Source organism: Mercenaria mercenaria, chromosome 13 (assembly GCF_021730395.1).
Source record: "Mercenaria mercenaria strain notata chromosome 13, MADL_Memer_1, whole genome shotgun sequence".
Classification (NCBI taxonomy): Eukaryota; Metazoa; Mollusca; class Bivalvia; order Venerida; family Veneridae; genus Mercenaria; species Mercenaria mercenaria.
The window spans coordinates 9006855-9032344 of NC_069373.1; the positions used below are offsets into that span (position 1 = coordinate 9006855).

Here is a 25490-nt window from a genome sequence, read left to right on the forward strand (position 1 = left end):
CATTTTTCTAAGTCACGTACTTATGCGAGAGAATGAAAATTTGTACATGTATAGTTCATGAATATATTCCTTGTAAGCGAAAAAAGATCGTTTGGGTGTCCGTTAGAGTAGGAAGTCTCAAACAGTCATGCTGACAGTGTGTAATACCACAAATGATGCCGAATCTCAGAGTAATCTGTCCCTGTGACAGTTTGTTTTTATGCTGATTTTGCCTTTTTTCCATAATTTTGTCAAGATGTAATTTGATGTTTCATTTTATCTACCTAAAAGTTAGTAGATAATGTGCTGATGATATTTGCAGTTAGCATACATAGCTTTTGCAACTGATGCAGAACAAAATTCTATTGTTGAAAACCGATTTATTTTATGATGAATAGAGTAAAACAGCAAGTAAATTCTTGCCTGGAGATTGTTTTTCGAAATTGAATAATAACTTATACGAGCTTAAACAAACTGCACATAAATAATTCAAACAAAATCATGTGAAAAATGTGACTTGGTTCGAGCACCTAGTTATGCAGCTCATTCCTCACATGTACAATGGACGGAAATAACAAAAAAAAAAGTTGCTTGGGTTATCTCAACCAAAATTGTTCAAACTGCCGCGATTTCTTAGGGGACACAATCAATGATGTTGATGCCATCATAATTTGTCAAATAAAATGACAGCGGGCTAATTTGTTTAAATATAATTATGTATTTAATCATCCCGGGCAATTTGAAAATCTGCTTGTTTGAAACTGTTAGTTCGATATCATGATAATGATTATGATAATTTTAAACAACCTTACCTTGGCAGTCCCTCTATCAAAATTGTTAACTATACATGTTGATTTGTCAAAAGCATGGCTGTCATGAACGGAGCTTTTCCTCTCTGCGTACATTGTGAAAACTAGAACGACAATCTTCTTCTGCTGGACAGTAGGCCTGGTTTCAAAACAAGAGTACTTATTCTATGATTGTTTCTTCTACAAAAAGTGCTGCTAGCGGTCGGGGCTTCTTTCCCTTTCCATATGTGTTATACCAAATTCTTTTAACCATTTCATCCCAGTTAAGACCAGCACTTAGAAAACGTGGATGGTAACTTACTGTATTGTGAATCACCAGAAACTCATGTTTAAGGTGAACACCTTACATAAGAATTACCAGATTACTTGTAGAACTTCCTATCGTCGTGGCGCTTTAATCAAATTAAATATTTTGAGTAAAGGCTCAGACTTAATACAGGATCAAGAACTTAATAGTACTTGGTTATATTTCTGTAATTTTAATTATCTACGACATAGACCCATCGGCCATGTATCTTTGACTACGCTGAACAAAGTTCTATAATTCTTGAGTATAGTCTTCTAATTAATCTGTTATGGTATCCAGTTCGACCGAGATCACCCATTGTGGATAGGAACCAAGACCTGTCCGAATCACAGGTGGCAGTAACGTACCTAGGATACAGTATGGGTCCATGGGCCATATGCACTTACATTTATTACAATTATTATGTTTTCTTAGGAAAAAAATGACAAAAAGCCATTCTGAAAAAAATTTTGCTCCTGTGACAATGAGCCATTTACAAGGCAGATATGAACAGTTTCACACGTGCATTGCTACCAGGTCCGTATTTTTTTTCAAAACAATATTTCCTTATTAATGATTGGCCGCCTTTTCGGCAAGAGATTAATCTTTCAGAAAAACCTTACTTCAAAACCCAGTTCCAAACCGTTTACGCATCACGAGCGAGCAACGGCGTACAAAACGATAGTGATTTCTCCACCCGAAAAAATCCCACACTGGCATTTTTCGCACCGAAGTCTCCCCCCTAAAACAAATCAAGTACACCTTGTCAGTTAAAAGTTGCGCTACAAGCAGTCAGAATATGCTAAATGTAAACTAACAAGACTAAAAATAAGGTTCAATTCTACTTTATTACTTACCAGTTGTTATTTATTTGAATTTGGTAAATAATCTTCGTGAGCCATCGCTGCTTGTTTATATTCGGGTACTCTTTGGATTTTATCGCTACGTTTGAAATACGTAAACTCTCTCCGCCAATGAAAACGTTCTTTACAACCACCGTTTTGTCAACGGTAATCATGGCAGGCGAAGGTAATTTTCGAAAGCGAAAAAGTTAAATTGCAAATTTGTAAGTAATTACGAAGAGTTAAACCTGATGTTCGGTCTTGTTAGTTTGCATTTGGCCAATTCTGACCGGTTGTAACGTTATTTTTAACTGGGACGGAGTACTTGATGTGTTTTAGGGGGGAGACTTCGGTGCGAAAAATGTGTGGGATTTTTTCGGGTGGAGAAATCACTATCGCTTTGTACGCCGTTGCTCGCTCGTGATGCGTAAACGGTTTGGAACTGGGTTTTGAAGTAAGTTTTTTCTGAAAGATTAATCTCTTGCCGAAAAGGCGGCCAATCATTGATAAGGAAATATTGTTTTGAAAAAAAAATACGGACCTGGTAGCAATGCACGTGTGAAACTGTTCATATCTACCTTGTAGATGGCTCATTGTCACAGGAGCAAAATTTTTTTCAAAATGGCTTTTTTTCATTTTTTTTCCTAAGAAAACATTATAATTGTAATAAATGTAAGTGCATATGGCCCATGGACCCATACTGTATCCTAGGTACGTTACTGCCACCTGTGGTCCGAATTAGTGCCGTGATATCTCAAAAAAGTATTTGACCTAAAGCCATCAAGCATCGTGTAATTGTAAATCAGCATGTGAAGTTGTACACCTAGGGCTATATTCGTAGACAATACTCCAACACCACTCAGTGAGTACACTCAAATAAATTTCATAACGGTCACGTCTTTACTCAGGAAAGATTCCATTTGCATTCATAAAGGTGAGTGACAGTCGAGTCAACTCCTAAGAGTGAGTGACTGTTGAGGGAGGTCCTGGGGACCCTTGAGTGTTTCTCAAGGTCTCATAATGAAAGTTTAGAAGATAAATTTACGATATTTAATTGATTTGAAGGTAAGATAACAGTGTTATTTTAAAGCGGAAGTTCATATTTGTGCAAGGTATTTTTGGAGAAATATATAATGTTCTTTTTTAATACATGTTGTCGAGGACGACGAAAACGCAGTAAGGCCCAACAAATTAAAATACTGTTTAATTAATACAAACGGTTAAAATAGATATAGGAAATCAAATATACATCTACGAAACCTAGCCTAACGGCGCTCATCAGTTACTCCCAGAAACACGCGTCGTAGTAACAAATATTTAAATTTCACAAGCCTAGATATCGGTTAATTCAGACTGAAAAATATAAACAATCCGTCAAATTGAATGTCATGAAGAAACTATCATTATTAAATTTCATTGTTTAAATGACAATGGAAACATTTATTTTATAAAAAAAGATATGAGCCGCGCCATGAGAAAATCAACATAGTGCGTTTGCAGTCTGGTCAAGATCCATGCTGTTCGCTTTCAAAGCCTACTGCAATGATAGATAGATAGATAGATCGAGAGAGAGAGAGAGATAGAGAGAGAGAGAGAGAGAGAGAGAGAGAGAGAGAGAGAGAGAGAGAGAGATAGATAGATAGATGAGAGAGAGAGAGAGAGAGAGAGAGAGAGAGAGAGATAGATAGATACTATTAGCGAACAGTATGGATCATGGCCAGACTGCGTCGATACGCATGTTGGTCTGGATCTATGCTGGTCGCAAACGCACTATGTTGGGGTTTTCTCATGGTGCGGCTCAATTTTGTTTTTAGTAATTGAAATTTAAAAAAAAATAAATACGCGGGCTGGCATTCGGGAAACACCAACACTTAATGGCAGAGTTAAAAAATCGGTTGTTTAAATAAATTTCGATTTCAACGAAAATTAAACTCTATATTCCTAAGTATAAATTAAATTCTATTAATGCAGATGAGTAGACTGGCTGATGGACGGACGAACGGATGGAAGGACGTATTATAAAACAAGTAGTCGAACGGACGGACGGATAAACAAACAGACGAGCATTAAGATGACAACTTCCAACAACATAAATAATGAACAGCACTTTTGCATATCTTTTATGTTATTGTCATATAAACCGTTAATCCATTGTGTACAATGAAACCATTACTTGAGCTGTCCTTCCGAAAGTTAAGATTGAGTGGAATTTATGAATATGACTTTCGAACTCCACTCACACTCCCGCAAGGTCTACTCGAGGTCCATTTGAGTGACACTTACCCAAGTTTGAGTCAAGTGTAAGTTTGAGTAACGACTATGAATATAGCCCATACTAGGGTTTGTTTGGGATTTCACTCGGCCAGACTAGAATTATGGCTCTAGATGTAGTCAAAAGTATACATAAAGGACTAGAAATTTTGTGAAAGTTTTGTTTGGGATTGCACACTCAGTCAGGCCAAGGTTATGACTTGGTCAGATATATGCATAAGTGTCTAAAATTTGTTTGCATGTATCTTAAAAAGTAATTGACCTAGATTCATGAAACCTAATGGGAATATTACTCAGCATGTGAAGTTGAACACATGGAGTTTCGTTTGGGATTTCTTTGAGCAAACCAAGATTTATGGTCCTTGACTTAGTCACAAATGTACTAAAGGGTCTAAAAGTTTGTGTTGCACGTATCACAAAGAGTCGTGAAACATTACAGGATTGTTATATAGCATGTCGAATGTACACCTGGTATTCTGTTTCGTATTTCTTGGTTATTGACTTTGTAAAAATATTCTCGTTTGTGTTGCATATATCTCAAAACGTCTGTGACTCAGAGTTATGAAACCATATATACGAATAACAACAAGTGAATTTATGCAGCTGGGGTTTTGTTTGTGATTTAACTCTGAGTCCAATGCGAGAAATTTTAGTTGGAGTGGGGACTCGGACTAACGACTCCTGGTGTCGTAGTCGGACAGTGTTGCCGCTAGACCACTGCATCCGATCTGACAGCGGAATCCCACCATACAATTGTATTAAATTTTAAATGAACCATTCTAACTTTAGCACTAAACATTAACGACACGTTTCAATGAAAGAATGGAGTTGGCAACCGTAAGGTGAGAATGAGAATGGAATTAGGTCAGTGCTTTCGTTTTCGGATTAGAGAATACAGGTATGATTTTTCGCTCAAAATATTGAATATTTGCAATTTTATATTTACATGATGGTTTTATATATATATATATATATATATATATATATATAAGCCAAGACAATGTATTTAATTTCTAAAAATATTTTCAAATTTCTGTGCACAGTACTTGAGGTATTAAATAATTAAGGCGAGTGGAACGGTTAGTATGACTCAATTGGGTCTCGAGTGGACCTTGCGGGAGTGTGAGTGGACTGTGGAGTTCGAATGTCATACATTGCATTTGTAAATCCCACTCCGTAAGGACAACTCAAGTATTGGTTTCATTGTAAAAATTGATTTAGCAGATTATAACTGTATATATCACAATAACATCAAGGAAATGAAAAAGTGCTGATCGTTATTTTTGTAGATGTATTTGCCAAGTCGGAAATTGCCATCTTATTGCTTGTCTGTATGTTTATCCGTCCGTCCATTTGTTTCATAATACGTCCGTCCGTCCGTCATTCAGTCAGTCAGTCAGTCAGTATACTCATCTGTAACTTCTATTTAAAAGTGCACGAGTCAGTTATTTTTCGCTGAAATTGAAATTCATTATTACAACTGAATTATACTTTAATCTAGGTTTCTTAAGGGGACGCATACTTTGAAATTAGAAAAAAGTGGGTGGGGTATTATAAAATTTACCTGCAAAAAAGTACAAGGTTTTGGTAAATGAAATGAATACTGTTTCAACTGTTATAACTACACAAAGGATTGCTCACTAAAATAAAAATGAGAAAAACTGAAACAAGAAAGTTATTGTTGAATTACATAAGACTTCTTGTGTACATTCAAAGTCAACAATTAAGACTTTTTGGTGCGAAAATAATAGTGCTTCACTTTGTCCAAACATTTATCAATGTCCTACAGATTCTAATTTAAAGAAAGAATGTGAAATAAGTTCACTGTCTTGCTTTTCATTTGGCATATGTGAGCTAAAACACATTATTTAGTTTGTTTACAAAGTAGTGCATAAGAAAAGATACGGTGGTCAAGGAATGCCACATTACAAAACTAAAAGAGTATATTCCCCTTAATACATTAAACATTTATCATTACAGAAGTCTAGTGGCTTACAATAAAGGCCTAGAAATGTTGCCATTATTAATTTTTAACTTGGTATTCATGAATTGCAATGCACTTAAATATCAAAACACATTCAACAAACTTTTGAAAATGTACTGTCTTAAAAATCCCTAAAATAAGGTATGAAATTTTGTTGAGAGGTCCGATCAATGTGTATATGTGCAAAAGCAACATTCTAATCTTGTTCACAAAAGTTACTAATACACAGCAGGAATGTCAATGATCAAAACTGGACGAATATACAGTTATCCTCATTTTAATGTCATTTATAATTTGTCCTTGAATTCTCCACCATACTTTTCATAACTCTGTTTGCACGAGTTGCACGAGAATGCTGTCATTCACGTAAAAAAATGGGGTCAAATAAGTTGTAAATGCAATATCATGTAAACGTAGTTAATGGATTATGCAGTTCAAGATAAACTTTATCTCATAACGTAACGAACATGTATAATGTTGTAACAACAACTTTACTTACACTAATTTAAGTAGCAGTCGGTTTATAAGTGACTTTATCGATTCATTTTGTGTTTTGTTATTGTTGTCAAAAGTATAACGGAAGTGCCTCACAACTGAAGCGGAAACCAGTTTGATGCGCAAAGTAGTCCACTGTAGGTAATATTTTTTGACAAATGTCCACAGAAATTAATAATTTTCTAATATTAAAGACGAATATCTGAATAGGATTCATTATTCGATAAGAAATTATAATCATCGACATGTTTTTTTTTAAAAGCGTACACGTGCTGACACCTAAGTTGTCTCCCGTTGTTTATTAGAGTTACCTTTCGTCCGGCGCAGTAATACATTTGCAGTGAATCGCCGAGAAGTCGTGGGAAAATTAAAAACCATGTAAACAAACTAAAAATAACCACCTTTTCAAGATGAATTTCAAGTGATCGGCATTATGCATTTAACCCGCCTGACCTGTGTAGCATCTTAGATATCTGTTCTAAGGTATTCATTGTGTAGAATGTCATGTTATGCCCTTGCAATGCTAATCCCACTCTGATTTTTTTGTTTACATTTTTTATCAATGAGAAATATGGCGTCCATCCCGAGATGAACTGACGTGGCGTTAAATTTTTACATGTTTAAGCAAACCTGGTGTGTTAGAAAGAAAATCTCATCCCTTCAACATTATTTGGAACACTGTTATTGTAAAAAACCTGTTTTTTCCTAATACAAAAGCTTAATATTTTGTGTTGAATGTACTTTCACAAACACCTCTGTTTTCCTATTACATTCATAGTACCACATCCTTATCCACAAAATACTGAATATTACAGGTGTCCATCAGTATTATATCAGTTTAGGAATATGTTTTTTATTTTCCCACCATCAATTTCTTGAATATGCACCCCTTCCGCATTGCTGTATGAACTGTGAATGTAGCAATATGCGTCCCCTTAATGACACAATAAGTTGGAGGCAATGTATAATTTTACCAGGATTTCTAATAAAATAATTGCATGCAAAATAATGATAAGTCTTCTGCAGCCAATTTCGTTTATAATTATCATAAACCAGTTTTTTTACTTTTACCCTGCTAAATTTCTAAATAGGACTGGTCTATCATTCAATTTGGACAATATCACTTAATATTCGAAGGGGTGTTCACTGAAAATCTACTGACTGAAGAGCAAACAGTGCAGACCATGAGGTGCAGACTGATTTTGGTCTGCACTGGTTGCGAGAGCAAAATCACTTGCTGTCAGCAGGCTAAAGGTTAAATAAATTTGGCATAAATTTTGAGAGAGAGTGAATATTTTTGCTCATTCAGGATTCAAGCAGTGATCAATGATGGAAGGAAAACTTACAGAGAAAGACATGGACCAGCTGGAGCAATGGATTGGTACAGGATGTAAAACCTTCACACTACTGTATGCTATCACACGAGACGGATGTAGCCCAACAATCTTCCACCAGAAATGTGACAATCAGGGACCCACCGTGACAGTACTATATAATCAACACGAGTCAGTGTACGGTGCGTTTACCAGTGTAAGTTGGCAGTCTCTGGGTGGAATTTACGCCAGAAACGATAAAGCGTTTTTATACCAGCTTAAATATAATGGAAACGAAAAGAAGAATATGTTTCATACTATTAATTCTTACCAGGCCGTGTTACACAACAAAGACTTTGGACCAATGTTCGGAAACTGGCCCTGTGATCTTTACACTTTTGGTGGTAGCCAGATAGAGAAATCAGGGACTGTTTTTCCTCTCAATGGATCCATGAGCGGATTTGGAAAAACATTCACCAATAAAGGAGTGACTGTTGATCAGATAAACAACAATACGATGAACGTCACTGAACTAGAAGTGTACCAAGTAACAGGTATCAAACCTTACTTTTGCGATTAACAATTCATACATTTTCCACCTAAAAATCTTTGATAATCCATTTTGCATAATCAAAAACGCATGACGTTTAAAACGCACAGGCCTGTTGAATCAAACAGTTTTACGTCAAAGGAGAAACAAAAAGACTTACCCACAGTGAAGGGAATAATGAGATCATTTCACTGGTTGTAGATGCCGGTGGGAATGTCCGGTTGGGAGTTAACTGCATGCTTCGGGAAGAACATTTACCCGAACGTCGGATATTCCCATTCTCACCTGCATCATTTATCAAATAATAATAAAAATAAAACAAGAGCTGTCAGAGAACAATCTAGCATAAAACTGCCGTTATTGTCACATTTCGGGGGTGTTTTAACAGGAGAGAAAACGTGTGTTAACAGAGAGATTCTATTATAACACCTTTTTATATATGCGAGTTCCGTGGCAAAGCGTAAACGTCATTCGGCCCTAAAACGGATAACTCAAAACGAAATGACGTCAACGTAAAAAACAGCTCAGACATTCCCGCGCATTTCATGGAAATTTAATGACGTTGAGGTAGGTTGTATTCATTTATTAGTATTTTTTCCGCGTTTTATGCTAGAATAGCGTTAGCGCATGTTCATTTCGTGTTATAACATCTGCAGAATCTCTCGGGATTCTGCAGACGTTATAACACGAAAAAACATGCGTTATCCCTACAGCAACGCTTGACTATTCAACAGCTTTGTCATTTGAATGAATATTAGTCGAAAGAGGGGCATAATTTGCAAAAACGGCTATTGAACCTGTACATATGAATGCATGCCAGCTCATCACAGTAGACAAGTGTTTGAAGTTTCATTCTTTCTCATTACTGGGTACTGAGATACCAACTTAATACAAAAAAAAAAATAACCAAAAATTGCTAGATTTTATGAAAACTTAAATGATGAGTAGGGTAAATGTATGTAAATGGTAAGATCATGTACATACATGATGAGTAAGGTACCCGAATGTGAATGGTGAGAACATGTGTATACATGATGAGTATGGGTATGGTACACACATATACATTATTCACTATATATATATATATATGCATCCTGCTCGTCATGATTGTATATGTGCGTACTTTATTCACCATCTATTTATTTGTATCTTACTCGCAATGAATATACAAATACTCACTATGTACATCTGTTTACCATACATACATGTACCGTTCTTATTATGTATAATTCAAAGACAATTACGTGACTTATTCGCTATCCTCGGCGTTTACCGCAGTATTGTTATGAGCTAAAACGACAGACCGCCTCTATGCATAAAGTTGATCTATACACTTGTTTATCCGACTCACAATGTTATAAACACGTTTACCAAACTTAGCATGTAGACATGTTTACTCAATACACCATGTACACGTGTTTCGTACTTGCCATGAATATATGTGCACAGTAAATGTTTTTACCATTTACACATGTGTACCGTAGTCACTATGCCCATACATGTACCCTCCTCTTCATATACATATATGTAATCACCATGTGCACATGTGTACCGTATTCACCATGTACATACATGCACCCTACTCCTCATGTACAGATGTGTACCCTACTCACCATGTTCATACATGCACCCTACTCCTCATATACACACGTGTACCCTACTCACCATGTTCATACATGCACCCTACTCCTCATGTACACACGTGTACCCTACTCACCATGTTGCTCCTCATGTACACATGTGTAACCTACTCATCAAGTACATACATGCAATCTACTCCTCATGTACACATGTGTACCCTACTCACCATGTTCATACATGCACCCTATTCCTCATGTACACATGTGTAACCTACTCACCAAGTACATACATGTACCCTACTCCTCATGTACACATGTGTACCCTACTCATCATGTTCATACCTGCACCCTACTCCTCATGTACACATGTGTAACCTACTCACCAAGTACATACATGCACCCTACTCCTCATGTACACATGTGTACCCTACTCACCATGTTCATACATGCACCCTACTCCTCATGTACACATGTGTACCCTACTCACCATGTTCATACATGCACCCTACTCCTTATGTACACACGTGTACCCTACTCACCATGTTGCTCCTCATGTACACATGTGTAACCTACTCACCAAGTACATACATGCAATCTACTCCTCATGTACACATGTGTACCCTACTCACCATGTTCATACATGCACCCTACTCCTCATGTACACACGTGTACCCTACTCACCATGTTCATACATGCACCCTACTCCTCATGTACAGACTTGTACCCTACTCACCATGTTGCTCCTCATGTACACATGTGTAACCTACTCACCAAGTACATAAATGCAATCTACTCCTCATGTACACATGTGTACCCTACTCGCCATGTTCATACATGCACCCTACTCCTCATGTACACATGTGTAACCTACTCACCAAGTACATACATGTACCCTACTCCTCATGTACACATGTGTACCCTACTCATCATGTTCATACCTGCACCCTACTCCTCATGTACACATGTGTAACCTACTCACCAAGTACATACATGCACCCTACTCCTCATGTACACATGTGTACCCTACTCACCATGTTCATACATGCACCCAACTCCTCATGTACACATGTGTAACCTACTCACCCAGTACATACAAGTGACATACTCTTCATAATATGTTATTTACTCACCATGTGCACATGTGTACCGTCATGCCATGAATATACTACCACTTTAAATTCCCTACAGTTTACTCGGTTGTTGTGATGAATATAGCGGGTCTGTCACTCTGATCCGTGACATTCCGCGCAAAGCATGAGTGTAAATTATCTAAATACATGTACACTGCTGACTATTGTGCAAATTCAATCTGACTAAAGTAAATCTCGTATTACGCTACGCATAGAAGATCAAGTACTTAAGTCAGATTGGTGCAAATTAAACCAACTAGAGCTAACGCGGTCTCAATCAAATGGAGTCTGCAATTTGCCTTGTCCGCGGTGCTTCCGAGGTTTTGTTAATATATTATGTTATTATAAAGTTATTGAGTAGATAGATATCTACTTCAAGAATTTTACAAAAGCAGTTGATAATTTTAGGATTTTATTTATCAATAGCATCTTTACATCTTTTAACGATGTTTCAGCATTTTTTTTTAATTTACACTACACTATTTTATTTGACTTTTATGCCCCCAAAGGTGGGCATATTAAGATCGCTTTGTCTGTCCGTCCGTCCGTAACTTTCTAAAATCTTGTCCGGGCTGTAACTCTGCCATCCATGAAGGAATTTTGAAATAATTTGGCATGAATATTAACCTTAATGAGATGACGTTTCACGTATAATATTCAAACCCTTAGCTACATGGTCAAGGTCACACTTAGAAGTTAAAAGTTAATTCGGTCTGTTTCGTGTCCGGTTCGTAACTTTGCCATTCATCAAGAGGTTTTGAAATTACTTAGCATTAATGTTTATCATAATGAGACGACGTGTCGTGGGCAAGACCTATATACCCCTAGCTCCAAGGTCAAGGTCAGACTTAGAGTTCAAATGTGAACAGGGTCTGTTTATGTGTCCGGTCCATGAAGTGATTTTGAAATATATCGGCATAAATATTAACCATAATCAGACAGTGTCATGTACAAGACCCAGATCCCTTTCTCCAAGGTCATACTTAGAAGTAATAAGTTAATGGGATCTTTTTCGTGTCCGGTGTATAACTCTGTTATCCATGAAGGGATTGTGAAACAACTTGGCATAAATGTGTACCAAAATGAGGCAATGTGTTACGTGCAAGACCTAGACCTCTAGCTCAAAGATCAAGTTGACACTTAGAAGTCAAGTCAAAGGTTAATAGGGTCTGTTTCATGTTCTGTTCGTAATTCTATCATTCATCAAGGAACTTCGAAATTACTTGGCATAAGTAATCCTCATAACGTGTCACGCATATCAACCAGACCACTAGCTCTGAGGTCAAGGTCATATTTAGAGGTCAACGGTTTACCTGGTGTGTTTCTTGTCTTCCATCCATGAAGAGATTTAAAAATTACATGGCATAAATGTTCCCTTTATTGAAATGACGTGTCAAACACAAGCCCAAGACCCCCAGCTTTAAAGTCAAAGTCACAATTAGAAGACAAATGTTAACATTGTATGTTTCTTGTCCAGTCAATTACTCTGCAATTCATCAAAAATTACCTGTCACAATTCTTCCCTACGATGAGTTGGTGTGCCATGCTCAAGACCAAGACCCTAGCCCCAAGGTCAAGGTTACCTTCAGAGAGCATTTTTATCTGGTCCCAAAATGAGTCATACCTACACTATTCTGGCATATTTTGCGCAGATAATTGTCGCATTCTTGGGCACACTTCGGGGGATTTTGTCACTAATAGTGCCAGCTCCCTTTTGAGCTTCAATTCTAAATGCTTAGTATGTTTTGAAAGTTATATATACATGTATTTTTCCCTATAGAATGTCAAGGTCAGTAGTGGCTATTGTCAAGTTAATTTAAAGACACGTCACAAAATAACTGTAATCATTTGTGTTTACCAATCTGGCTTTTAAAAGTACATCTCCTATTACGCTACGCTTAGGATCTGAAGACGTCTCATTCTGTCGACCTTTCTACTAGCCAATCAGAAAGCTTACTTACAACATTTTGTAAGTTTTTTAAAATCTATATTTAGCCTGTATTTTTTTTTTCATATTTACAATTTTCATGACGACCACACCGCGACTATTCATTCGTGTTTTGAGAGAAATCATGGTCATATGGTCATGGTACGGACTTGGTCACGTAAAGTGTCAGTTAGCCAGTTAGCTCAATCGGTAGGGCGCTTGCCTTGTAAGCGAGGGGTCCCGGGTTCGAGCCCCGAACTAACTTTATATTTTTCTTACTCTTTGAGAGTCGACGCTGTTTGGATGGTTCAGCCGAATGCTTGTTGAAACAAGTCCTCTGATTGGTTCAAATAAAAATAGATTTGCGAAAATAAAAAATTGCTATATTGGAAATCCAAACTATACAGAAGACGAATGTGCATGGGTCATTCTCAGATCTTCGTTCAGAAAATCACTTTAATCAGATTATTGTAATTCCATGTCAGATGGTAATTATCACATTTTGTATGGAGAAATGAGAAATAACAATTTAAGTACGTAGTTACAATTTGACAGTAACAGATATAAGGCTAACACAATGTATTTGATGTCTAAATATATCATTCAATTAATGTAGTAGTATGTCCGATACTACATTTATTAAGATGAGTTTAGACCACACTTTGTTTCTATAGTGTAAGATAGTTATAATATTATTCTGAGAAGAGAATGGCTGAATAAGTTTGCAAATGAAGTTGTGTAAACAGGGCATAGATTGCCCACCTATCATCTTGTGGAATAGTTGAATTATACCAGTATTACCAGAATTATTTGCACCATGTTTACATGGGAGGAAAAGTTAGACCACTAGGTATTGGTGGGTCTGTAATACTTCTAATTTCTTGAATACCGATGGATAACTAGAGCTATCACTAAAGGTGATGAATGTACCCCCCGCATGCACTGACACCGTACATTGCAATTTGACGCACACAAGACTGCATAATTATGTGAACTGTATGTATATAGACTGTATGTATACAGTATAGTAACAAAAAACAAAGTCCCATAACTATGCAGAATATTTATCTAAAAGAATGTAACACGCACCATGCACAACTAGGGTTGGTACTGATCACTTGTGTGAAGTTTCATTAAATTGTGTGTAAGGGTTTAGTAGATTAGGCACTCACAAGATTGCATATGCAGACTGTATGTACATAGTATGTTAACAAGAAACAAAGTCCCATAACTCTGCAATTTTTGTCGCTGAAAGAACCTAACATGCCTCATGCACAACTACTGTTGTGACTGATCACTTGTGTGAAGTTTCATTAAATTGTGTCAAGGGGATGAGGAGAGATGGTGCGCACAAGATTGTGTCTATGTATATAGTATAGTAACAAAAAACAAAGTCCCATAACTCTGCAAATTATTTTTTCTAAAAGAACCTAACATGCCCCATGCACAACTACTGTTGGTACTGATCACTTGTGTGAAGTTTCATTAAATTGTGTCAAGGGGATGAGGAGAGATGGTGCGCACAAGATTGTGTCTATGTATATAGTATAGTAACAAAAAAAAACAAAGTCCCATAACTCTGCAAATTTTTTTTCTGAAAGAACCTAACATGCCCCATGGACAACTACTGTTGGTACTGATCACTTGTGTGACGTTTCATTAAATTCTGTCAAGGGGATAAGGAGAGATGGTGCGCACAAGATTGCGTCTACGGACAGACGGACAGACAGACAGACAGACAGACAGACAACCTGAAACCAGTATAACCCCCCTTACAACTTTGTTGTCGGGGGGGTACAAAAATAAATGCTATAGCCTATAATTACCGGTAATGCGAATACGATAATGTTACACACCGATAGCCACACGAGAACTACATGCAGATATAGACTTGCCATAGTTCGCTAGCCTCCTTGTACCAACTATCGAACGCTACCATCTCCCGATCGATTTCAATATATCACTGGATTACCGCTTTCTGCAAAGGTACTTTTACAATCTACTGGCATTTTCATTGGTCTTTTGTCAGTTTTGAGCAAAGAATTGGTAAGTGTTTTATAGAATATTTTATTCATATCCTTTTCTAACTGACAAAGTACATCGACCTCATAAAATTTACAAGAAAATCTAATTGTTTATGTTTTGATATGTTTCCCATCTGTCAGATCTAACACAAACATGTGTTCAAAGTTTGATGAGACTATATATAAACTTAAAGACTATTCAAATAAATGCATTAAATTTTATTGCTGAAAAATTTGTCTGATTTGGTGTCATGACACCGTAAAGACAGTACTGGTGAAAGGTCGAGAATTGGTTCTCTGTAGAATGTGATTATCGATCAAACCTACCTACATCTACATACCTGTATTTCGTCATGTAGTTGAAGCGAACATCCACAAATAAAATACACAGCTTTGAAAAAGGTCAGTCTACCAGTCAATATCGGTATCTTATATTTGATTATTTTTCAACCTATATAATTACCACAGAATAGAGTAAAACTGGGTCGAGAGATGGTACACGGAGGCTACTGCGAAAATCTAAAGTGGTAATATCGGACTGGGAATTCATGGCATGTACTTACCATGTCATATGAGTACCATACTCAACATGTTCTGTTATGTATCCAATTCTTCGTATACACATGTGTAGCCTACTCACCATGTACAAACGTTATACCCTACTGATACGTAACCATTGCCAAATGACAAGTTGGCACTGCCGAATCAAAAGTAACCACCGTCGAATGGCAAGCTACCATAGCTGAACGGCAAGTAAGCACCGCCTAATAATAAGTTAACACAGCCACACGACATAGAAGCACATCAGAATGAAAAGCTACCTCGAACGAATGATATGTAACCGGCCACTACCATATGGCAAGTTAGCACTTTCGAATGACAATAAACCATCAAATTCGTGTTTGGCGTTGCATTCTACTAGTAACTAACTGCGTTAGTCGCCGTTTACAACACAAGGATCATAACAATTATACCCCTAGCATTTTTTTTCTTACCAGGCATGATTTTCCGATGTTTTTCGCTGGAAAAAAACTTGTCTTACAACCCGGGTGTAAGAAGACACCCGTGCTGTAATTTATGAACGAAAGTGCTTAAGGAGGTAGGTTACCTTTATATTTGTATGTGCGCATGTCCAACCGGAAGCTAACGTGACGATTTACGACGACGTTTACGACAAACTAAATGTGTTTGTATATTCATTCTTCTGAAAACAAATCATAGACCTGTCTTCGATCTGACGCTTTATGGTTTAATAATGCAGAAATAATGAATAAATTGCCGCAGAAACGCTTCAAAACAATGTTGCCTTAAAATGACGTCATGACGTTACGTGTCAGTTACCGCGCAAAATTAATAGCTTTTATCTTGAAAATACGTAATTCTGTGCATTTTCTTTATTCAAACTATTTTCAAATAACCATTTTTAGCTGAAATATTTTTATGAGTCTTTTGCTCTGAATAATAATCAATATTTTGCTTCTTTTATTTAGTTATATTGAAATGTTATGCGGAATGTAAGAAAATGGATGATGGTAACCAATGTTATTTGGAATATAGTTGGGTGAGAGGCTACTTGTTACGGCCATTTTCAAATAAAAAGTCTAGCAGTTTAATTTGTATACCTATTTTTCAGGTTCCGTTGATAATTTGTTACTTATATACTAAACTAAGATCTAAAATTGTTCAAATTTCAGTAGAAAATTGTGGTTTCTTGAATTGAATTGATGTTACCATGGAAACGAAGCCCGTGACCTATGTATCTAAATGTAAAATTCAAAAGCGTTGACACTAGTCTATTTAAGAAACACAGCTTCGGCTTTTTATTTTCATTTCAATAATATCCATGAGAATAATAGTAGCATGCTGAACGATTTTTCCATGAAAAATGCCAGACCAGGGTTACTGCTGTAAGTATTCTAAGCTTAGAAATTTGTTTGAATAAATGCAGATAACACGAAAATATAACTTACGTTAGAAATAATATGTTTTAAAGCTACATCAACTAGAAAGATAATCTTATTCAATACTATTTTATAAGAAATTACGACAAAAAGCAAGATATAAGCCATTTTAAACATCTCTGTTGCCATGGTTACTTTAAACTTTAAGAAAAATATGGTACCTTGTATAGTGCTTGGTATTTTGCTAATAATATTCACCCAAATATTCCATGTTGGTCATTAACAGAATGGCACTGAATCCGTCGAAAACCCCAATTTGTATACATAGTTGTTTAAAAATGAGAGAAAATGCGTTACCATGGAAACACGAGCCCCGCGACATATACATTTTAAGCTTATATTAGAAAGCTAACGTGCATACTAGTAAAATTATAGATTATGCTGACTTCTACAGATATCAATGAAACTGAAATACACTGAAAAGTGTTAAATATCAGCATTTTCCTTCTTCTTTCAATATGAAATACCTTTAGAGGGTCATGTTCTTCAAACCTGTATAAAATTGAACTTGAAGGGACAGAGACAAACGAAACTGAGATTTTAGCAGTTAAAACTTCATATTACACGAAATACAAAAAAGATGCTGCGGTTCAACTAATTTGAATTTACCCTTGTAACAAGGTAACCTACCTCCTTAAAAGAAAATCAGTTGTTTAATTTTATTTCTTCTATTAGTTGAAGAAAACTGTTTGCAAGACAAAGAATGTGAAGATGAGGATGGAAAAAAACGCCTTTACTGTTACCCTCGTTTTATTTTTCTAGTGACTCGAATTACTTTGATACTGTAAAACGAAGTAGTGAAAGAAATGATAACGTAGTATGTTTGTGTTATCTCACATAATTAACTTTTAATCGAACTCGAGATTAATAGTTTTGTATAGGAGTATTTTTTCTATATCTTCATAATATATCTTTTCAATGTTTTTATTTTAGATGGCCAAAGAGTGAAACATTCACTGAAAGAAAATACGCCATGGCGAAAAACTAAAGATTGGAACGAAAAGGTTTGAAAGGAACACAGACGTAGCTAAATGTTAAAAAAATAGTTATTAGTGGAGTCCGTGCGGGCATACTCAAACTGATTTTAGTAATTTTGACAAAAGTACACCATAAAAACAGATGCCTAGTACCTCAGCGAAGTTAAGTCACAAGCACTTTCAGTATTGTTTGCTTTTCGCCATAGTGTCTTTCCTGCATAGAAAATTTGAAAGTTCTGTTTTGCTTATTATTACAGGTAAAATGGAATATTAAGAGCCCCCGTGACCGAGTTTTTAAGACTGGCTTCTATTCACTTGCCCCTAACCGAGGTGGTTACGAATTTCCGCTTGGTATTGCAGTCGTCCTTCTATGCCCTGGGAGGCACATGTGTGTCTTTATCCTCTATTTAAAGCTTGGAAAGTCGCCAATGCCAACAGTATAACAAAAACAAACTACTTATTGCATTTGCATTAAGAGGTTATTGAATGAAACAAACAACATAGTTGGAACGCATTTTAACATTCTGCATTGTAAGTAAAATAGTGAAATATAACATGAATGCTATTGTCTTTGAATACTGAAGATAATAACACGTTAAAGATCGCGTCCCCGTTTCAGAAAATGATAAGAATGCAGACATTGCATTGATTTTCGAAAGATTATTACAGTTCAGTTGAGGTTAGAAATAGGTACCACAGGCTCCAACCGTTATAAAGCAGTGTATTCCCCATTTCAGTTCCTAGATGAGCTCAAAGAGGAGATCGTGGCATTTAAGCCAGTCCAAGAATTGCAGATAAGCGAGGCTCGAATCTTGATGCTAGGTCCAGTGGGTGCTGGCAAGTCCAGTTTCTTTAACACGATAGATTCAATATACCGTGGTCGAATTACACAGCGAGCTGGTAGTGGCAGCGCAGAGCAGAGCCTCACCACAGCTGTAAGTTAAAAAATACTTATTTTGAACATCATAATTATAATGAATATTGTCCTGTTTATTTTGGAGAAGTCTAAAAAATCCCAGGAAATATTATATAGCGTCAAACAATTTTTTATTATTTTTGTTGTTAATTTCAATATTTATCAGTAATATATAGTATCTTAGGATGTGGTTCCCTCTAAATTGGTGAGATTATATCACAGAGTAATTGCTATTATATCGATATCTTGAACATTGTTAAAACTAGCTTTTTAGAAATAAGCACCGTTTGTAATTACATGTTAAAATTTCAAAACTATAAGATTAGGCAAAGATTATATTTTATTCATTTATTATTATTATACCAAAAGACAGAGTCACAGAGCGATCTGACCAGAGGGACAGAGTGAGATAAAGCCGCCAGAACAGATAGAGAATTCTTTTTAGATACAGGCCTGTCCGGCTTACTTAGCCTAGCTCTATGCGAATAGACAGTCTGGTTCATTAACATGCCCGGTGTATAGCACCGATACACGCGAAGCCTTCTTTCCTGGGAAGAACCAGATCATGCCTCTTAGTTAGGAGACACTCGAGAGCATCTCAGAAATCCCAGTGCCTGGACCGGGATTTGAACCCCGGACCTCTGGATTGACAGTCAAACGTGTTACCACTAGACCTAGAAAATGGTTAATTGTCATATAAATATTTAAACGCTCTCGGGAAGAGACAACCAGTTATTTTCGCATAGACTTACAATATAGCCTCCTGACGCATAGACTTACAATATAGCCTCCTGACGCGCCTCCTGACGCATAGACTTACAATATAGCTTCCTGACGCATAGACTTACAATATAGCCTCCTGACGCATAGACTTACAATATAGCCTCCTGACGCATACCAACTTACCAATATCGGAACATATATAATGTAGTCCCGTTAGGTCCCCCAAAACGTCCAAAAACATATAAATAGTGATACTTTATATGATGATTTTTTTCTCTTAAATAATATAGCCGTGTTCACATAGGCTGCACAATGGGAAAACATTAAATACAACTTTTTTTCAAAAAAAAAAACAACAACAACACCTAAGGTAATTTTGTAATTAAATACTGCAAACGAATCAGAAAATGCTATGTGGAAAAAAAAACAAAAAAAAACAAAACAAAAAAAAAAACAAAAACAAACAAACAAAACTGTTCACTTCCTTCTATTATTTTAACTGACCACCCACAGGACGGAATAAGCTTTTGAATATTCCAAGTAAGTTCCCTGTATTTTTAATTGGTATCCTCTGACTTTAATAGACACATTGTCATCATTAATGTGCTTATGCTTCTGAGACAATGATTGACAATTTTGGTACAACTTTTTTGGAGCATGCATTATTCAAAACTAAACCGTGTGCTGTTTTTATGTCAGCTGAGGGGGTATTATAGAAACGCAACATTTTTCAAAAATGTATTGGTTTTTATAGGGATACGACAGCAAATAGACAACTTACTGTATTTTGTTCAGCTTATTAAGATAACTTATTGAAATATGACATTACAGTACATACCATATACTGTGAAAGTAAGCTCGGGGGCATCCTTGAACATCCGGTTGTGTGATACACGTGGCCTAGAAGAGTCAATGGGTATCGATGTGTTAGAGTGTAATTATCTTCTTGATGGGAACATACCAATCTACTATGAGGTATTTATAATATATACAGCGATTCGTAATTCATAGTATTGTCTTCCCGTGGTTGTTTATTCAGTAAAATGCCATAGAATCATGATGCTTACAACTAATATACCTCTCACAACACTTAAAGTTAATAATTTACGTTAAACAATATGATAACAGTTGTACAGAGTAAGATTTGCTTTATTTTTTGAAGTGTTTATTTTTTTTTAATCAAACGTAGTTTGCATTTTGTTTTTCTCTTTCAAATGAATAAAACATAAGAATGTATTTTGGTATTTTCTAGTTTAACCCTACCTTGCCAATCAGTCCAAAGTCTCCAGGATTTAAATCTGACCCCAGCACTAATGACGTAGTTCACTGTGCAGTCTTCGTATTAGATTCAACCACGCTAGAAGTGCTGTCTACAAAACTCGTTGAGAAAATGAAGGGACTACGTGGGCTAATGAATCAAAAACGTATGCCACAAACTTTTACTGTTTTCCTGAATGCTTTGAGCTGAATGTTGGATTCGGTTAAGTAAAGTTTTAACTTAGTTTATAATTATGCTCATATTTTATCTTTAGACAACCTACCTTGTACGTGTATCTTTTTTTTTAGAGAATTACTGATCAGGATGATAATTCCATGACAAATATCATACCTTTAGAATAGTTCTTTTTTTCGGTCACCGATACAAATAAAGGGGTTTAAGGGATAATTGCTCATATTCATATGTTTAAATTTATTCAATTCCAGGAATACCACATCTTATTCTTTTAACAAAGATAGACAAGCTCTGTAAAGAAGTAGAGAAAGACGTATCTTGCGTGTATCACAGCCGGACAGTCGAGGAAGCTGTAGAGAAAGCATCGCAAATTCTGGGTCTTCCGCGAGCTAACGTACTTCCGGTGAAGAATTACGAGAAAGAGGCTGAGTTAGATGACAATATTGACATTCTAGCTTTGTTGGCCCTTCGCAAGATGCTGCATTCTACCGAGGATTTCATGCAAAATCTGATTGATAGACGGAATGATATTCAAGTCGAGATGAAGAAAATGAATTTAAGCTCGAAAACTGAGAATCTGCAAGGTTTAGCCCAATATACTATGACTATTATCTTGTAAAGTGGTTGACTTTTTATTACATTATTTGACAAATTAATCAAAAATGATATAGTATGACTTTGTATAAAATAATATAGTATGACTTTGTATATGCTCTTGTTGGTTAAAGTTTTCACAACACATTACTTGTTCTTTAAATAAGATTTGTAAAACCGTAATGTAAAAGTTCTTATCGGAACAACTTCAAAAACTTAAAAGTGGCTATGCTAAATTTCTTTACTTCTTTGCACAGTCTTTGATGACTCCCATTTTTGTTATATGTCGGAAATCCTATTGCTTGGCTGTATTACACTTGCGTGAGGTGCGGGGGGAGGGGTGAATGGTTTCTGTGTGTTCTATGTAATTGTGAGGTTTCAGGAAGTTCCAGTGATATACAGCATGGGCGTAGGAGCGAGTTTAACTTTGGGGGGGCCAAACCTTTTTCGACCGGCGTGGGGGGGGGGGGGGGGGGGGGGGGGGGGGGGGGGGGGGGTTGCGGCAAGGTATCCCCAGTGCATTATTCATGACAAAGCCTCAAAGCCTTGTACAGGGGCCAAAGGCCCAATCAAGCCTCTATGTTTTAGCAATCATTGACTTATTCTGATGATACACATACGACTAGGCACTGAACTGTCTTAATTAGTCATATTATGTATTTTATGTATTGTTCTAATTAAGTGTGCTATTTTTTTACATTCTTCTGTTGAAGCCCTGGACATACAATCAATTAAATTAGTGCTGCATTTGTCTAATTGTGATATAAAGTTGTGGAAATATCATTTCCCTTTAATGGACAATGAAAAACAAAAAAAAATACATAACGTTTACATGCGTAAACAGGCTTAATAGTTACATAGATTTTGCAGGCGCTCAAACCGGAACTGTAGTGGTTGCGCTCAATGATATATTATTTTTATAAAATGTAATCAAACAATCCTTGGCATGGCGCGTACAGATTTCAGTACTCACACTACGGAAAGAGACAAGTCAGAATACAAGGGAAGGCAAATTAGAAATCAGGTTGAAAAGAATTATATGATGCTAAGCAACTGTTATATTAGACTGCAAGTTATATCTCTTTTCCAAAATATTCGGGGGGGGGGGGGGGCAATCTATAGTTTGGCCCCGCTCTCCTAGCTTGGGGGGGGGGGCTGGCCCCCGCTGGCCCCCCCTGCTCCTACGCCTATGTACAGTCATATGTCCTTACAATCTAACAAAAATGTATGTAGTGGATTGTCATCGTTATCAATGGTTTCACTTACATGAGGTAGACAGAATTTAAAAAAGGCATACAAATCTATACATTTATTAGAAAGAATCAATTCGAATTTACCCTGCTTCTGATGAATTTATTTTGGTCAAAAATCGACTGATCTGCTTGTGGGTCAATTCAGTATGTACATACCACGTGGTTTGTGACGTCATTTAAGGGTATTACGGCAAGAAAATTAGTAAACAAATCCGTCGATTCAGAACTTAAAACGTAAGTATTTCATTTTTTTTCTCACCGATTTGAATAATTCTTTTACGAGGCTCAAGCCAAGATAGTGGGCTATAAACACAAGGCAATGTTTTTTCTGAAATTCTGAGCAGTTTTTGCAAAGGTCCGTTCCAACCCTGATATTCGGCAAAATGGAGGGTAATACGGCAAGAAAAACCCGTGTTTTACGAAATACTGTAGGATTGCTTTCCTTTACATTTTTTGTGCCTTTCACCGCTGTTTATTTCGGTTCCAAGAAGGCCAGCGAATCACTTTACTGGAAATAAAATGGTAGGTTTCTCTGTGAAAACATATGTCTTCCGAAAATGCTAATACGGCAAGAATGATATGACGGCAAGCAGATTCATGAATACACATATTGTCCCTAACAGCAGTTGAGGCTTGGTTCTTTAAAACTACTTACTTCTGTCAGCAGGTATGTAAATGGGCCCTACCTACTTAGTGCATGGTATGCTAAACTAGACGGAACCGTTTATAAACAGTAAAGCCCTGTTTCATTTTTGAAGTGTTGGCAACATTTTATCGTATGCCTAAAATGTATTAGAAAGAATAATTCAATGGTATGTTTTCAAAATTATTGTTACCTTTTCATGCAATTTCAGTCCTTAGGAAGGATTGGGGCTTTGCTGTACAAGCAGTTGTACTATGTGAGCGATAAAGAACTGTCATAGCCGTTTTGAGATTACTTTTTAAAGCCTTCCTGTTTAACACAACTTGAAAATACTTTTTTACGAATAATGTTGGCAAGTGAAGTGATTGTATAGGCATAGTCTTTCATTCCATTTTACGACCATAATTTTGAAACGATATTTTGAACGATTGTAATATTAATAATACATATGTAGCTACATTTCTCAATGACTTTAGGGTTATAGTCCTTGAATTACTCAAAATGGCCAAAACTGACAGTGTTCGCACTCTAACTTGAGTAAGTTCTGTCCAGTGCTACCAAGCTTGATTAGAATACTTCTGGGTATAATATCTCGGCTAGTCTGATAGTGACAGTCTCTCATGAGTAATGTTCACTCATGGATATTACTTGGGTATAAAAGAAAGAAATTAAACATACGTTTTTATGACGTATTTTGGGTTCACATTATATCGCAACATAACATTTTACGGCATTCTAAGAAAAAATAAAACAAACAATCGGATCTCCATGAAATTATCTAGTGATTAATGAAATGACATAAAAACAACATTTGAAAGAGAACTGAAAAAAGCAACCCCCCACCCCCCAAAAAAAACAAGGTGTTTTTGAGGTGTTTAAACAAAAGAATAAAATTTTGAGCCGCACCATGGGAAAACCAACATAGTGTATTTGCGACCAGCACAGATCCAGACCAGCCTGCACATCCGCGCAGTTTGGTCAGGATCCATGCTGTTCGCTTTCAAAGCCTACTGCAATTAGAGAAACCGTTAGCGAACAGCATGGATCCTGATCAGCTTGCGCGGATGCACAGGCTGGTCTGGATCTATGCTGATCGCAAATGTACTATGTTGGTTTTCTCATGGTGCGGCTCAAATGTGTGTTAACAGTGCTTCTCCTTTCCCGCTCACATTCTGTTAACACACCTTATTACATGGGCATTCCTTGGCCAGAGGCAAACGTATTACACTAAGCATGAACACTACATTCGTCTGTTTTTAATTTGTTTACACGTTTTATGCTAAAATAGCGTTAGCTCATATTTCTTCCTGTCATAACATCAGCAGAATCCCTCGGGATACATTTATACCCTCGCACTACCGGGTTCGGGACTCAACTAGTCGCTCGGGGTTGGGTTCTGCAGATGTTTTAAAACAGAAAAAAGACGTGCATTATCCCTACATTGAGTACGATAGTCCAAGAAATAGGGCACTTTTCTTTACTTTTTTGAGCCCAAGCAAACTTTTTATTTCATTTGATAGCTAGTAATACACTGCATTTTAGTTGACATGACCAGAGACTAAAAGAGAGAAACACCTTAAGGAATGTACAAAAGGCTCTAATAAAGGTATGTTTAAAGGCAACACCTATATATTAAAGCAACTACATGTACTAGTATATGTATTTTCTATTCTTGGCTAAATGACGTGCGTTGATTACTAAACGAATGGCGAGATGAATACTTTTTAAAAAGGATTGGTATTCAGCAACAATGCTGTACAATTACTTCAAAAAATCAAAA

General features: G+C 36.5%; 1 protein-coding gene across 1 annotated transcript; it reads left to right on the top strand.

The window, feature by feature from the left end:
• The first annotated feature begins 4798 nt into the window (after positions 1 to 4798).
• Positions 4799 to 21928, top strand: LOC123529927 (interferon-induced protein 44-like). Its single transcript, XM_045310524.2, has 7 exons — positions 4799 to 5085; positions 7976 to 8533; positions 18085 to 18155; positions 18866 to 19063; positions 20599 to 20742; positions 21020 to 21191; positions 21472 to 21928. Exons 2-7 carry the CDS (start codon positions 7993 to 7995, stop codon positions 21837 to 21839), a joined length of 1494 nt encoding a protein of 497 aa, XP_045166459.2. The 5' UTR covers positions 4799 to 5085; positions 7976 to 7992; the 3' UTR covers positions 21840 to 21928.
• Positions 21929 to 25490: the final 3562 nt, after the last annotated feature.

Bases quoted from the DNA above. Each gene is read 5' to 3' on its own strand.
- LOC123529927 (XM_045310524.2), top strand. From the start codon at position 7,993: ATGATGGAAGGAAAACTTACAGAGAAAGACATGGACCAGCTGGAGCAA. The intron at 8,534-18,084 runs GTATCAAACCTT...TTTTTATTTTAG, and splicing joins AGAAGTGTACCAAGTAACAG to ATGGCCAAAGAGTGAAACAT. The intron at 21,192-21,471 runs GTATGCCACAAA...ATTCAATTCCAG, and splicing joins TGGGCTAATGAATCAAAAAC to GAATACCACATCTTATTCTT.